The 13,833-nt window shown below is 48.9% G+C and overlaps 1 protein-coding gene across 6 annotated transcripts in view; it reads right to left on the reverse strand.

The window, feature by feature from the left end:
- CIT (citron rho-interacting serine/threonine kinase) overlaps positions 1-13,833 on the reverse strand; it is a 168,816-nt gene that overhangs the window by 5,094 nt on the left and 149,889 nt on the right. For all 6 annotated transcript variants that reach the window (XM_084762173.1, XM_084762172.1, XM_084762171.1 and 3 more), the window contains 7 exons: positions 13,178-13,317; positions 8,806-8,898; positions 7,596-7,704; positions 7,388-7,516; positions 6,769-6,849; positions 4,828-4,906; positions 4,542-4,721 (listed from right to left, as the gene is read on the reverse strand). In XM_084762173.1, the coding sequence (XP_084618299.1) occupies positions 4,542-4,721; positions 4,828-4,906; positions 6,769-6,849; positions 7,388-7,516; positions 7,596-7,704; positions 8,806-8,898; positions 13,178-13,317 (811 nt within the window). The remainder of the gene's footprint in view (positions 1-4,541; positions 4,722-4,827; positions 4,907-6,768; positions 6,850-7,387; positions 7,517-7,595; positions 7,705-8,805; positions 8,899-13,177; positions 13,318-13,833) is intronic.

A 13,833-nucleotide genomic window follows, 5' to 3' on the forward strand; every position in this document is an offset into this window, starting at 1 on the left:
TTCAATTCCTAGCAACCACATGGTGGCTGACAACCATCTATAATGTGATCTGATATGCACTGTATACATAACAACCAAATCTTAAAAATAAATAATAAAAAATTATAAAAAAAAAAAAAGAGAAAGAGAAACTCTGCAGTATGCCCAGGGACCCATCACAAGCCGGCAGGAGGGGACTCTGCATCCGGGGAAGCAGGGTGGCTCAGGGAAGGCTGTTTGGGAGATCAGCTAGGAATTAATGAGAGGAAGCAGGACACTCATCATTCGAGGCCGAGTGGGCAGTCTTCCATCTCCATCTCCATAATGGCCAATGAGCTACCACATCCATTTTATGGTTTCTGTAGAGTTATGTCCCCTGCTCTGCTAAGCACAGCAGCCTGCAGTTGACTCTCAGCTAGCCAAGGCAGCCAGAGAGAGACCCGCACCCACTCGGAGCAGCCCAGAGCAAAAAGACCTGCTCTATAGGCAGCATGAAGCCAAGCACTGACTGCGAGTGGAGTGGGTCTTGCCTGGCACCCCCAGGGAAGCCAGCATGTTACTTCCTTCCCCTTTGACATCAGAGCAAGCAGGTCCTTACAGTGGGACCACGTGGAGTCAGGAGCAAGATGCTAGGCCATGGGAAAGACTACTCCCAACATGTGGGCCCCTTTTAGGAATGACTTGAAATCGGCACCACGGTTCTAGGCACTTTAGGGGTGCACACTGGACCGCCTTGCCATTACTCTGGAGATGGGACCAAATCAAAAGAGAGGCCTTGGCACTGGACTTTTAGCACAATCCCATGATTAAAATCACAGTGTCACTAAGACATGTTAAGGTACAGAAAAGTGTGCACAGTGCTCTGCCACATCCAGAGCAATGGGGCCAGGACCACACATCTCAGACACACGACTCCTATCCATCAGTAAGAGCGACAGCTTGTCCAGCATGGTGTCAGAATATTACAGACATGTCCATCTTTCATAATACCCAAGGATTCTGGACCAGTTGTTGGTGCTGATCCAGCCACCAAATCACAGGCCCTTAGAGAGGAAGGAGGGTGCCTGTGGCACTGCTCTCCGCAGGCCCAGATCCTCACAGCTGCGTACAGGGTGGGTCAATGAGATGGTCCACTGGGTAAATCTCAGAGCTTCTCACACATGGCTGCAGCTCTGCTTCCTAGTCTTCCGAGCCAGAATGGGATAGCCAACTCCTACACCTGCCGAAGGGGCTACAACTAGGTGCAGCCCCAGGGAGGCAAATTCAACACCACCTATCAGAATTATACTTTCTATCACACACCCACTTATGGTCTGGTTGGCAAAGGGGTGGTGGTTCTAGCAACACACTGGAGGCACCCCAAAGAGCTGCTGCTGTTTATGATATGAGCATTTAGGTACTGAGAAACAGTGCAGCCAAGCACAGGGATCCTGTGTGGCATCAACAGAGGAGAAGGAAGCCACTTCCTGCACTGCCCTGAAGCCATCCCCAAGACACTACGGTGCAGGCGAGCGCACCCAACACACTTTCCCACCAGTCAGAAGGAAGAGGGAGGGGAGCTGGAAAGGAGGAGTGAGACCCCCGGAGGACCATGGGAGCAAAGAGCAAAGCACAGCCTTGAAACCAACCTCACATGACTCAGAGCCAGCCACGGTGCTCTGAGACCTTATAGGACAGCCTTAAATAAAAAGCTAGGAGCAACTGGTCACCTGTCACCTCAGGTTTTCCATCAAGGCCTTGGACTGACTAAAATCCACAGTGACCAAGGCTGGGGGCAGGGGTGGCTCAGTGGCAGAACTTTCGTTGGCCAGTTTGCAGGCCCAGGTTTCAAATCTCAGTGCTGCCAAAAACAAAACAAAACAAAACAAGCCATTCTCACACACATGCTCATGCATACTGACCAAGTGGATTGCAAAACCAGCTTGGAGCAATCCAACAGTATTTATGCAAGAAAAGCAAACCTGGTATGGCTCAATGACAATTTAGCATGCCCTGTGCCTGTGCCTCTCCCCAGATGGATGGCAGAGTTGAAGCCAGTGGACTTGTGGCCAAACAGTTACTATGAGGTGTTGGAAGGCACAGACCAGGCTGAGGTGCCCTAAAAGCCCATTTCCAGAGGATCAGTATCTGACCTGGAACGCACAGGCACTCAGGGCTGGCTGGACAAGAAAAGCCCCACCTGGCAGTAGAGCCTGCTAAATGTGGAACATACCTGAGAAAGTCACTGAAGTAGAGGAAAACAAACTTCTTTTGGGGTGATAAAAACTTAGATACTGGTGGAGATTGGATACATCTACCAAGATGTTCCGACCACTAAACTGCACACTTCGAGGGTCTACTACAGGTGATTCTATGATTGACAGTCAGCGCACTAGAGAACTCAGTGTGAGCCAGAGGATTTGAGGGTTCGTGTGGAAATGTGCTCCCACTGTGAGAGTGTAAAGATCTGATGTGCATGTGCCCATGTGAGTTTAAGTGTGTTGTATGCATGCAGGTGCCCGAGAGGACCAGGAGAGGGTGGTGGATTCCCTGCAAGTGGTGAGCCTCCTAGTGTGGGGGGGTCCTCTGCAAGGGCAACACACACTCTTAACCACTGAGCTGTCGCTCGAGCCCTCCCTGTGAGGGATTAAAAGGGTTGGAATTGGGGCTGGAGAGATGGCTCAGAGGTTAAGAGCACTACCTGCCCCTCCAAAGGACCTGAGTTCAATTCCCAGCACCCACATGGTAGCTCACAACATCTCTGAGCTCTGGTGCCCTCTTCTGCCATGCAGGTTTACATTCAGACAAAAAAAAATGTATACTTAAATAATAAATAATTTTTGCTGGGTGGTAGTGGCACATGCCTTTAATTCCAGCACTCGGGAGGCAGAGACAGGTGGATCCCTGTGAGTTTGAAGCCAGCCAGGGCTACAATGCAAGTCCAGGACAGCCAAGGTTACACAGACAAACCCTGTCTCAAAAAACCAAATGATGATGATGATGATGATGATGATGATGATAATTTTTAAAGGGTTGAAATTTAATTTAACTGTGGTATTTGGAGGTGGAGGGTGGAGGTGGAGGCAAAGCCTTTACGGGGTGTGCAAGGTTGAACACAGAGACCAGAAGGAACATACATGTGGTGTTCTCTGTCTCTTACCATGTGATGCCCTGCACCACCTCAAGACACTGATAACTAGGCCATTGCTAGATGTGGGCCCTGGACTTCAGAACAGAACCACGAGCCTCTTTTCTTTATAACTAACCCAGCACCAGGTATTTCATCATAGTACCAGAAAATAGACTAATACATTGTATCATCTTTATGGAGTAGCAAATATAGACTTGTACATATATATTTGCAGAAGGATCTCTATATAGAAACACAAAGTTATAATATTGGTTCCTTCCTGAGTGGTAGTGATGTGAGGGGCAGGAAAGGAAGACCTAGAAGAGAAGCCATGTTCAGACCCTGAGGGATGAGGCAAGAGGACTGCTTGAGCCAGGAGTTCAGGGCAGCATGACAACATGACAAGACCATTATCTCTTTCTTTCTTCCTTCCTTCCTTCCTTCCTTCCTTCCTTCCTTCTTTCCCTCTCTCTCTCTCTCTCTCTCTCTCTCTCTCTCTCTCTCTCTCTCTGGTTTTTGGAAACAAGGTTTCTCTGTATAACAGTCCTGGCTGTCTTGGACTTCCTTTTGTAGACCACGCTGGCCTTGAACTCACAGCAATCTGCTTGCCTCTGCCTCTGCCTCCCAAGTGCTGGGATTAAAGGTGTGTGCCGTCATCATGCACGCCCGGCAAGGCCATTACCTCTTTAAGTTAAGGGGAGGGGGGTGTTGTGGCTAGAGTGATGGTTCAGTGGTTAACAACAACACTGGCTGCTCTTTCAGAAGACCTGGGTTCAATTCCCAGCACCCACATGGCAGCTCACAACTGTCTGTAACTCCAGTTACAGGAGATACAGCGCCCTCTTCTGGCCTTGGACACTGGGCACACATACATGCAAGCAAAATATTCATATACATAAAATAAAAATTAAAACAAAAATTGAGCCGTGTGTAGTAGCACAGTCTGGAGGCTGAGGCAGTTGGCTCTCTTATGAGTTTAAGGCCAGTCTGATCTAAATAGTGAGTTCCAGGCCAGCAAAGGCTACACAGTAAGACCCTATCTCAAAAAAACAAAAATACATGCATTTTTTTTTTAAACACAAGAAAGAAAAGATGCCCAAGGACTATACTACTTAATATGTTTGTGCCCTTTGGGTTCTATACCCTGAGGTTATATTAACAACACAAACATAAATGCACGTTTTAAAATAAAATTCTAAAACTCTAAAGAGTTCTCAGGTTCCACAGATGGCTCCAGATGGCCTGGGAAGCCATGGCCCATGCCCACGCCTCACACCTCTGGCCTCCCTGTGTGTCCCTTGCCTCCCTGTCCTCCTGATGCCACTCTCTTGCTTTGTTTCTCTGGTGAAGTCCTTCCTGGTCCCAAGTCCAGGATTCAGGCCACACAGAAAAAGCACGATTTGACTGAGCACAAGGTAAGGATGCCCCCCCTGTTCTACATGTGGCTCAGTACCTGCGGGAGGTGGAGGGCACCCGGTGCTGCTCAGTGCCAGACTCCTTCACGAGGTTTCCTTTGCAGCATATGACCCTTAACTTGTCCTGGTATGAGGAGGCCAGGTAAATTGCTCCCGAGGAAATCGCGGGGCCCAGGTAGCGCGGATTTGGGATTTCCAGATATGCTCGGGCAGGGGTCCTGCAATATTCCAGAAGAGAATTAACATGCATTACTGGTGACCACCATGGCTATGTGCCACTCCTGTCCCTAAACCTGTCCACAAAGCATGGAGGGAAATGCTTACCCCAGGGAGGAACGCGCCTGGATCTCAATTACTTCCAGCGAGTTGAAGTGAGTCACAAACAGATAGGGTTCTCTGTAGGCTTCAGGCCACCACGGAGGATGAGCACAAGGGGGAAAAATGGGGGTTGGGGGGGTGGTGAGATAGAAGAAGTAAAATCAAAACTTGAAAAAGGACCAGTGGCCCAGCATCCAGTACTCTACAAATACTGCGCACACAGCGTAACTGCACGGGCTTGGGTTCATTCACTGCCTTCTTCATTACAGCATAAGAGAGAACAACTTACATCAGAGGCATCGGTTAAGAAAGCTACAGCATCCCTGTGGAACTCCGCCCAGGGTAAGAGATTCACCATCTGGCCTGCATCTACCCACAGTGCACTGCTCAGCTAGCAGGGAAGCTCAGAAGGATGTGCAGAGCATGATGGGGAGAAATCTATTACACGCTTGTGTTTACACAGCACACTGGGAAGATGATATGCTTGTGAAAGTTCATCCCTGTGGGGCAGTAAGATGGAGGATGTGGGAGATGGCCACCGGGGAGAGACTCTCCCTATTTATATTATATACTCTCCATGTTGGTAAAGATTTTTTTTTCCCTGTATATGAGTGCTCTGCCTGCATGTGGCTGCGCACGTGTGTGCTTGATGACCTCAGAAGCCAGAAGATAGTGTCAGATCCCCCTGGAACTGGTGCTACAGATAGCTAAAAGCTACCACGTGGGTGCTGGGAATTGAACCAGGGTCCTCTGTTAGAGTAGTCAGTGCTCTCGATTGATGAGCTGTCTCTCTAGCATCTCCAAGTAAAGTGTTTAAAAGACTAGCATCTAGGCAGTGCTGTGGGTATTTTATTACTATCAGCTGTCTGTTTGGCATGGGCTGCCCATGACCCTCCTTTGTGTTAGCACCCCAGACACATCTTAATACTCATCTCCCTATGACGGCATCGCTACAACTGGAGAAGACAGGGTGGGCCCTGTTCTCTCGCCTCAAGGGGAGGCCTGTTGTCACTCCTGCTCCTGTGGTAAGCCATGGCTGAGCATAGCAGCTCTGTTGGCTTGCTTGAACCAGCAGAATATGGTGCAAATGCAAGGCATAAAGCCTCTGTTTGTACTCTTAGAAGAGTCTAGAGAGAGGGGAACCAAGGCATCTAGCTAAGTGATCCCCCCACCCCCATGGACAACAACAAAGAAAAAAAGAGAGAAAAAGAGGGAGAAAAAGAAAAGCCATCTTGTTTCTTCTTGTTTTTGTCACTTTTTCCTTGTTCTAGATCCGCAATGACACCATGGGGGGTCGAGTTGAGCAGACCCACAGTAACGGTCAACAAAGACACTGCCTTAAGTCCCTGAGTTCAGGATGGCTATGACATAGCACTAGGTGAACAGGTTTACACTTATGTATTTACTGGGTGTTTCTGTGTGTGCATGCACCTGCCTATCCTTTTGGCCATGATGGTGCCGCAGAACATCCCCAGCCCTGTCATATGGCCCTCCATGTACGTGTCCTGGTTCTTTGGCCTCCTCCACTCTTAGCGACTTACAGACAAAGAACTCCATCTGACAACAGTACGAGGATGCCTGCCACAGGATTCATGCTCATAGAATGAACAGGTATGACCTCCTTGCTCTGCCTCATCAGAATTAATTAACTTTTTTCAACTATGCCATGGGGTGCTACACAGCCTTGAAAATGACTTAAACTCCTCGAGGAATATTCTCCTTTGTATCATAAGAACTTAGCATTTTACAAGGCTGGATCACGGCCTGGGAGGTCAGACTTACACAGTTCTCCACAAACACACTGCTTGGTGAATACCTCCCATGCCACTGAAGTCCATTAGGATACACTAGCACCAGCCCAAAGCCAAAAATTCACACAATTCTTTTCCAGGACACAAGCTTTGGAGAACAGGAGGTTCCCCCCCGCCCGCCCCGTACCTCACGTACCAAAGGCCAGAGGTAAGCGACTCCACTTGAGGTCATCCGTGCGGCTACGTCTCCCGTAAGAATCCACGAAAACCCCAAATTCTGTAAGTTGTCAAGAGCATGGGGACATTAGCACCAGAGGCCACAAGCCCAGGGATAACTGGTCAGATCTGACTGGACTGTCACAGCTAGGCGATTTCACAGAGCCATCTCTCAGCTTATGCTAAAATTTTCTCAAGTAAATTTCTATGATTGATTAATTTTAATTAAGAGAGTTCTAGCAAAAAGAGGGGAAGGAAATGGGGAAAGGGGAGCAGGCAGGGAAGGAGGAGACAGGAGGAAGGAGAGAGTCAGAGACAGAAGAGGAAACCAAACACCCAGAGATTAAAAACAAAAAAGAAAAACTTTAAAGAAAGAGACGGATCAAGCGAAAAAGTGGTAAAAACCAGGGGACCACAGTGACTGACTCGAAGGAAGGGAAGGAAGGTGAGAAAGAAATGTCAAGGTGGCCAGGCTGCTGCCCTGGGTGGGAGGGGGAACCACAGAGGGCATCTACAGTGCCAGGGAGGCACGCTCTGTCCCCTCAGCTGAGCCCCCGGCCCAGCAAGGGGACTGCACTGAGCGCTGGCTGGGCACTGACCGTGGAAGCACAGCAGGTACTCCTCTCGCTGCCCAGCGCCGTTCGCCTGCACGATGGAGACGGGGAAGCTGTTAGATGAGGAAGCAAACACGGCAGGTGCCAAGGAGTGGTCATTCTTGTCCAGGAACTCTGTGAAGGCAGGCAGGGAGGGGCTTCAGGAACCGGCCCAGCCGTGCAGGGCAGGGAGGGACATGGCAGGCGGCCCTACCCTCCAGCGTGTATTGCTTCATGTCGATCTCATAGAATTTGTTGGTGCCAATGAGGATACTGTAGTTGGTGAAGTGGATACAGCTGCAGGGCTCGGAGGTCTCAATCTCCTGAGGTGAGGGGCGGGGACACAGAGGGACAGAGATGACACAGGATGCTTTGTTTCTGCTCTGTCTCTACCTGAGCCTCTAGCTGAGCCTCTTATGCCACTGCTGTCAGGATGGCCCTAGACCTGTTTGCTACCTCATTACCTTCACTCTGGACCAGCCCAGGCATCCTCAAAAAACAAGGCAGAACTGTAACGCCCAAACGAGTGAGAAACACAATTTCCACAGACATTAACAACACGTTCTTGCAGGAGCAGGAGACTGGAACGCCACCCCAACTATGAACACTGGCAACTGGGGTCCCCAGCCTTAACGTCCTCCTTTGGGCTAGCTTATAAAGTGCTGGTCTCTAACTTGAGTCTCTATTATCCACACAGCATTACTGCATCCCTGTCTTAACTGCCTCCTAAGTATGTGTAATCATTTCTAGGCCAATCCTAATACTGTGAAAATAAAATCGAACAGAGCCAGCATGCTTTCGCAGAGCAATGGCCAGGAACTGTGTTCCCCTGAAGCCAGACTTTAAGTCTTCACCACCACAGAAATCGCACCCACTGCTTGCCTGCCAAGGCTGAGGAAACAGAGAAGCAGGACGCTACGGTGAGGGGAGGAACTGAAAGGCAGCTCTTTCTTCACTGTCTCACTTTCAGATCAGCCAACACTGGAGCAGCCAGCTCCGTCCCTGCCACATGGGTGAGTAGCAAGCCTACAGTGACACCAGCTCACGGGCAGCGCTCTGTGCCCTTTTCCACCTGGGTGAGCCAGGCTGATCATTACACAACACACTGAGTCTGGGGACAGCAGATACCTTCTCCAGAAGCAAGGTGAACTTAAAGGTTGGAACGTTCCTCCCCACAAAGCACTCCATCCCAGGAAGAATGTTGAGACCCCTGACCACAAGTCAAAACACAGGCAGCACTGGCCTGTTCCTTATCACAGGGAACCTCCAGGTGCTTGAAGGGACACTGGCTACCACAGGCTCTGGGCTCTTTTGGCGAGGACAGGTCTCCTGCTCCAGGCAGAGCAGAAAGGACCAGCCACACACTTTCCTCAACACAGCACAACGTGAGCCGGCCCCCGGGGGAGGCTGGGCCGTTAGCTTGCCTTCCGGATGCAGTACTTGCTGAGGTTGTCATTGTAACGCAGGATGACGACTTTGCTCGGCATGGCAGCACAGATGCAGAGGCTGTTCTCGATCTGGAAGACCAGGGGGTGGGGGCAAGTAGGGAGAACTTGTCACAAGCATGATCACCAGCCCTGCACAAGGCTAGACAAGGTCTCATCTCTGCACCAGTGACATTTTGGACCAGATCATTCTCTAGGGGACTGCCTGCACACTGGAAGATAATGGGAGCGTGTTGCCCTGGCCACCAGATGCCTGCAGCCCCCTCTAGCTGTGACAATCAAAACTGTCTACAGACATTACCAAATATCCCCTAGGGAATGTGGCCTGGTTGAGACGGTTCATCTCCACTGTCAACTTTATACACCTCTGCAAGGTCACAGGCCTTTCCAAGGCAGATTATCACAGGCCCAGCTTTTTTCCCTGTTGCTGTGATAAGATGCTCTGACAGAGGGGTTGGAGAAATGGCTCAGAGGTTAAGACCACCGTGTGTTCTTCCAAAGGTCCTGAGTTCAAATCTCAGCAACCACATGGTGGCTCACAACCACCTATAATGAGATTTGGCACCCTCTTCTGGCCTACAGCATACATGTGGGCAGAATGCTATATAAATAATAAATAAATCTTAAAAAAAAAAAAAAAAGATGCCCTGACAGAACAATGCAGGGAAGACAGGGTTTAATCTACTTCTCAGTGAAAGGTGCAACCTATAGCTGCACTGGAGCTAGGGCAGGTGGAAGCAGAGAAACAAACGCATGCATGCTAGAGCTCAGCTTGCTTTGTTCACTTTATTTATTTATTTATTCATTTATTTATTGTTTTTTGGTTTTTCGAGACAGGGTTTCTCTGTGTAGCCTTGACTATCCTGGACTCACTTTGTAGACCAGGCTGGCCTCGAACTCACAGTGATCCGCCTGCCTCTGCCTCCCGAGTGCTGGGATTAAAGGCATGCGCCACCACGGCTGGCTGCTTTGTTCACTTTATACAAGCTAGGCGCCCTGCTAAAGTGCTGGCCCACAATTAAGACAAGTCAGCTCACATCAATTTACATAAGGTGATTCATCACAGACATGCCCAGAGGCCATCTCCCAAGTATTCTAGACTGTCCAGTTAGCAACTAACAACAACCATTAATGCGCCAAGGTTCCACACTGAATTAGCCTGGAAAGGAAGAAGTCTGAAGGGTGGCAGCATTGCTCTCTCAGCCTTCTGATCCACAAAGATGTGAACAAGCAGCCCAGAGCTCCTGGCTGCCATGCCCTCCTGCTGTGACAGGCTGACCCCGGCTGTGACAGGCTGACAACACATGCAGAACTGAGCAAATGACCCTTCCCTTCCTTAACTTGCTCCTGGTCCTTGGGATTTGCTCACAGACACAGGAAAATAACTAACACACTTTGGGTCCAGAGGGAAGAGCTCTTTGGTAAGGTCTGCGGATGTGCAGCTCTAAGTCAGGACTCTTTTTCTACCTCCTACAGTCAGGCTTTTACCTTTCACCAAGAGTGAAATGAGGTCCACTGCATATATAGCCCTAAACTGAAGGTCAGCAGTTAAGAACAGAGGAAAGTAATGTTGCTCTTGGGGCTGGGGAGACTGTGTATATAATATATTATAAGGTCTTGTAATTTACGCGCACATTTCATATAGTTTTTACTGTTTCAAACAATACAATAAAAATTACTTATAATTATTACAGTTAATTTTGGAAATTGCCATGTAAATCTCTAAGTAACTCATTGTTCACAGGAGAAAATTTAAAATATGTGAGATGATAATAAATGTACACATCAAAAGATCCAAGGCGCAGCTAAAACAGCAGTCAGAGGAAAATGCATAGCCTAGAAATGTTTACATTAGAAAGTACTATGAAACTTAGTGAGCTAGTGAGCTAAAGAAGAAATTAGGAGAATAATAGGAAAAGGTCAGGGGAAATTAAATGAAAGCAGAGAAAGGACAAAGGCATAAGATCATGCTAAGTGGGCTGGCGAGATGGCTCAGTGATTAAAAACACAGGCTGCGCAGGAGTTCAATTCCCAGCAAGCACACGACCATCTACAAAGGGATCTGATACCCTTTTCCAGCATGCAGTGTATCTGGCAGTCTCTGCTTCCTGAATGCTTGGCTTAGAGGCTTGAGTCAAGTAGAGCCCCATAGTACTGTAAGGGTCCTCTCATGTAGAAAGAGCACTCATACATTAAAAAAAAATAAGTAAATAACTTTTAAAAAGAGAATGATAGGCCGGGTGCAGTGGCGCATGCCTTTAAATCCCAGCACTCGGGGAGACAGAGGCAGGCGGATCTGTGAATTTGAGGCCAGACTGGTCTACAGAGCAAGTCAGGACAGCCAAGGCTACACAGAGAAACCCTGTCTCACAAAGTCAGAGAGAGAGAGAGAGAGAGAGAGAGAGAGAGAGAGAGAGAGAGAGAGAGAGAAAATATGCTATGACCCAGACAATAGAATCAAAAGCTGAGGCTGGAGTTAAGGTTAAGACAGTGGCTGATGCTACAGAGGACTGAGGTTCCAGCACTCCAGTTCTGGGGGCCCTGACTCATTTGGCCTTCTGGGGCACCAGGCATGTGGTACACAGAAACACATGCAGGTAAACACTCATATACATGACATTAAATTGGTTCTTAAATGAAGTTTACAGTTTCATTCTCACAAAACTGCTGCTTTATTTAAAAAAGTCTGTACGTGCATGTGTATGTGCATGTGTGTGCACGTGCATGCCTGTGTACATACATGCCTATGCACATGCCACTGCCTGCTCCATACTGTGGATGTCGTAGAGCTCAGTCAGTTCTCTGAACAGAAGAGCCACTGCACTCACGTGACGGGCTGTGCCTGCCTGCAGTCACCAGCTTGCAGGTGGGGGTGGGGAGAGCCATAGATCCCCCACCTGGGACTCCTTCCAGCCACCTGTGCGTGACCCTAACAGCCTAGTGGAGTGAGGGCTAGAGTACACAGGCTGGGACCGACCCGTCACCCAGCTTTTTACACTGGTTCCACGGAAAAACCTTGGATCATCAGGTTTGTGCATCTGAGCCATCTTGCCAGCCCTAAGTTCCCCTTTTCTAAAGAGGAATGCAGTTGCTGTGAAGTCAGCTCCTGCCTGCAGTGTTGGTGCTTTCAAGGCTGGGGCAGTACGGCCCTGAGTTTGAGGCCATCCTGGACGCCTGTATCAGGTGAGTGTGTTTGCTGCACAAGTTGGATGATCCCCACTCCATCCCTGAAGTGAGAGAGCTCTGCAGCACTACAGGGCTCTATAAATGCTTGACTCAAGCCTCTAACCCAGGCACTCAAGAAGCTGGCAGGTCTCTGGTTCAAGTTATCCTGGTCTACATGGCAAGGGCCAGGCCAGGCCGTGCTAGTGAGGCCCTGTCCATAAACAAAACAAAACAAAACAAAACAAAACGCTTGTTCCAATGTCATCAGAAATGTGCATGCATGTGTGTGCACAACTGTAAATATTCTTAGCGTTGTCAAACTTTAACTGAGGAGGCCAAGGGTAGACTATTGTGCTTCTGTGCCCAATTTAAGGAGGCAAAAAACAACAACAAAAAACTGACTCTGGGAAGCAGTTTCTGTTGCACAGTTGGCTCTCTACCCCGGATTTCTAACGTGGCAGAATCAACCACACAGGCTGAAAGTCCGTGGGTAACGGCACAGGCGGGGTCAGCACAGCATGACTTGGCCGCACCCCTTCCAGGTCCAGGACTCTGCTTGCAAATCATCCAGGGATGACGGAGGCCGGGGAGAAGCACAAGACCCCACTACTGTGCACCACAGAGACACCCCAAACATCCTTGCGGTTTGCTGTGTTGCAAGTGGTGGTTCCGGAACCACTCCTTGGCAAGTACCAAGGGACCACCAAATAAACACCAATATTTAGAATTTGTAAATTTCTAGTAATAAACACACTCTCACTAAATTTAGACATGGGGTTCCATGTTGTATTACTTTTCAAATTATTTTTGTTTTGTTTTGAGACGGGAACCCACTAAATATCCTTAGCAGGCCTCGAACTCACAGCGATCTGCCTGCCTCTGCCTCCCGAGTGCTGGGATTAAAGAAGCGCACTAGTCCATGAATTATTATTTTTCAGAGGCTCATCATACAAGCATGGCCTCTAGCATGCCTGTGTTTCACCATTTGCTTTCCCGTTCCTCAGACATGTCCCTTGGACTCAAGGCCTGAGCAAACCTCACATCTACCCGAATGATTTCACTACCAGAAGGGAGCCAACCGCTCACAGACCCGATACTCAGAGTCCACTCAAGGGAGTTCGGTGGGAAGAGGAGCAGGTTTGAGTTCCGAACATCCCACCAGCAAAGGCCTTGAAGGGGAGTTTACCTTGCCAGCAGCGAACAAGTGGCAGCCTTTGACAGCTTCGAATATGTTGGGGGAGATGTCGGGCTGGGCGGGAAGGTGCGACTGCGCCAGAGACTGCTTCACCTTCTTCACGTCCACCAGACACAGGGCCCGCTCTTCCCCTGAGACCAAACAAATAGCTATGGTCAGGGGCCGTAAATGAAGAGGAGGAGGGCAACTGGAGGACGTGTGACTAAAAACCACAGGAGGCCACGTGGACAAACTAGGGCATCCCCTTACCCAGGATGAGTGAAGCAGAAAGGCTTCCGAGTTTAGAATAGCTGTATATGTGCTGAAATATCTTGAGGATAGGACCCAAGTCTCCATATGGAATCCCTTTGTGTTTCATAAACCTCTTACAGCCTAACGCCAACTTTATAGAGGTGTGTGTGTGTGTGTGTGTGTGTGTGTGTGTGTGTGTGTGTTGATGTCCTTCATTTTGATTGAGAGCAATCAAATGAGACCAAGTATGGAATTTTCTACTGATAGCACCATGGTGACACCCAAAGTTTTAGACAGTGGAAGGATTTTGGATTTTCTGATAAGGGACACACTTGACCAGCACACACATCTCACTGTAATCTGAAATGAAAGCAGTTGATTTCTCAGTTACAATTCTTAGGGAATAGGGACAATTT

The sequence above is a fragment of the Acomys minous genome (genome assembly GCF_964271855.1).
Source record: "Acomys minous genome assembly, chromosome: 16".
Classification (NCBI taxonomy): domain Eukaryota; kingdom Metazoa; phylum Chordata; class Mammalia; order Rodentia; family Muridae; genus Acomys; species Acomys minous.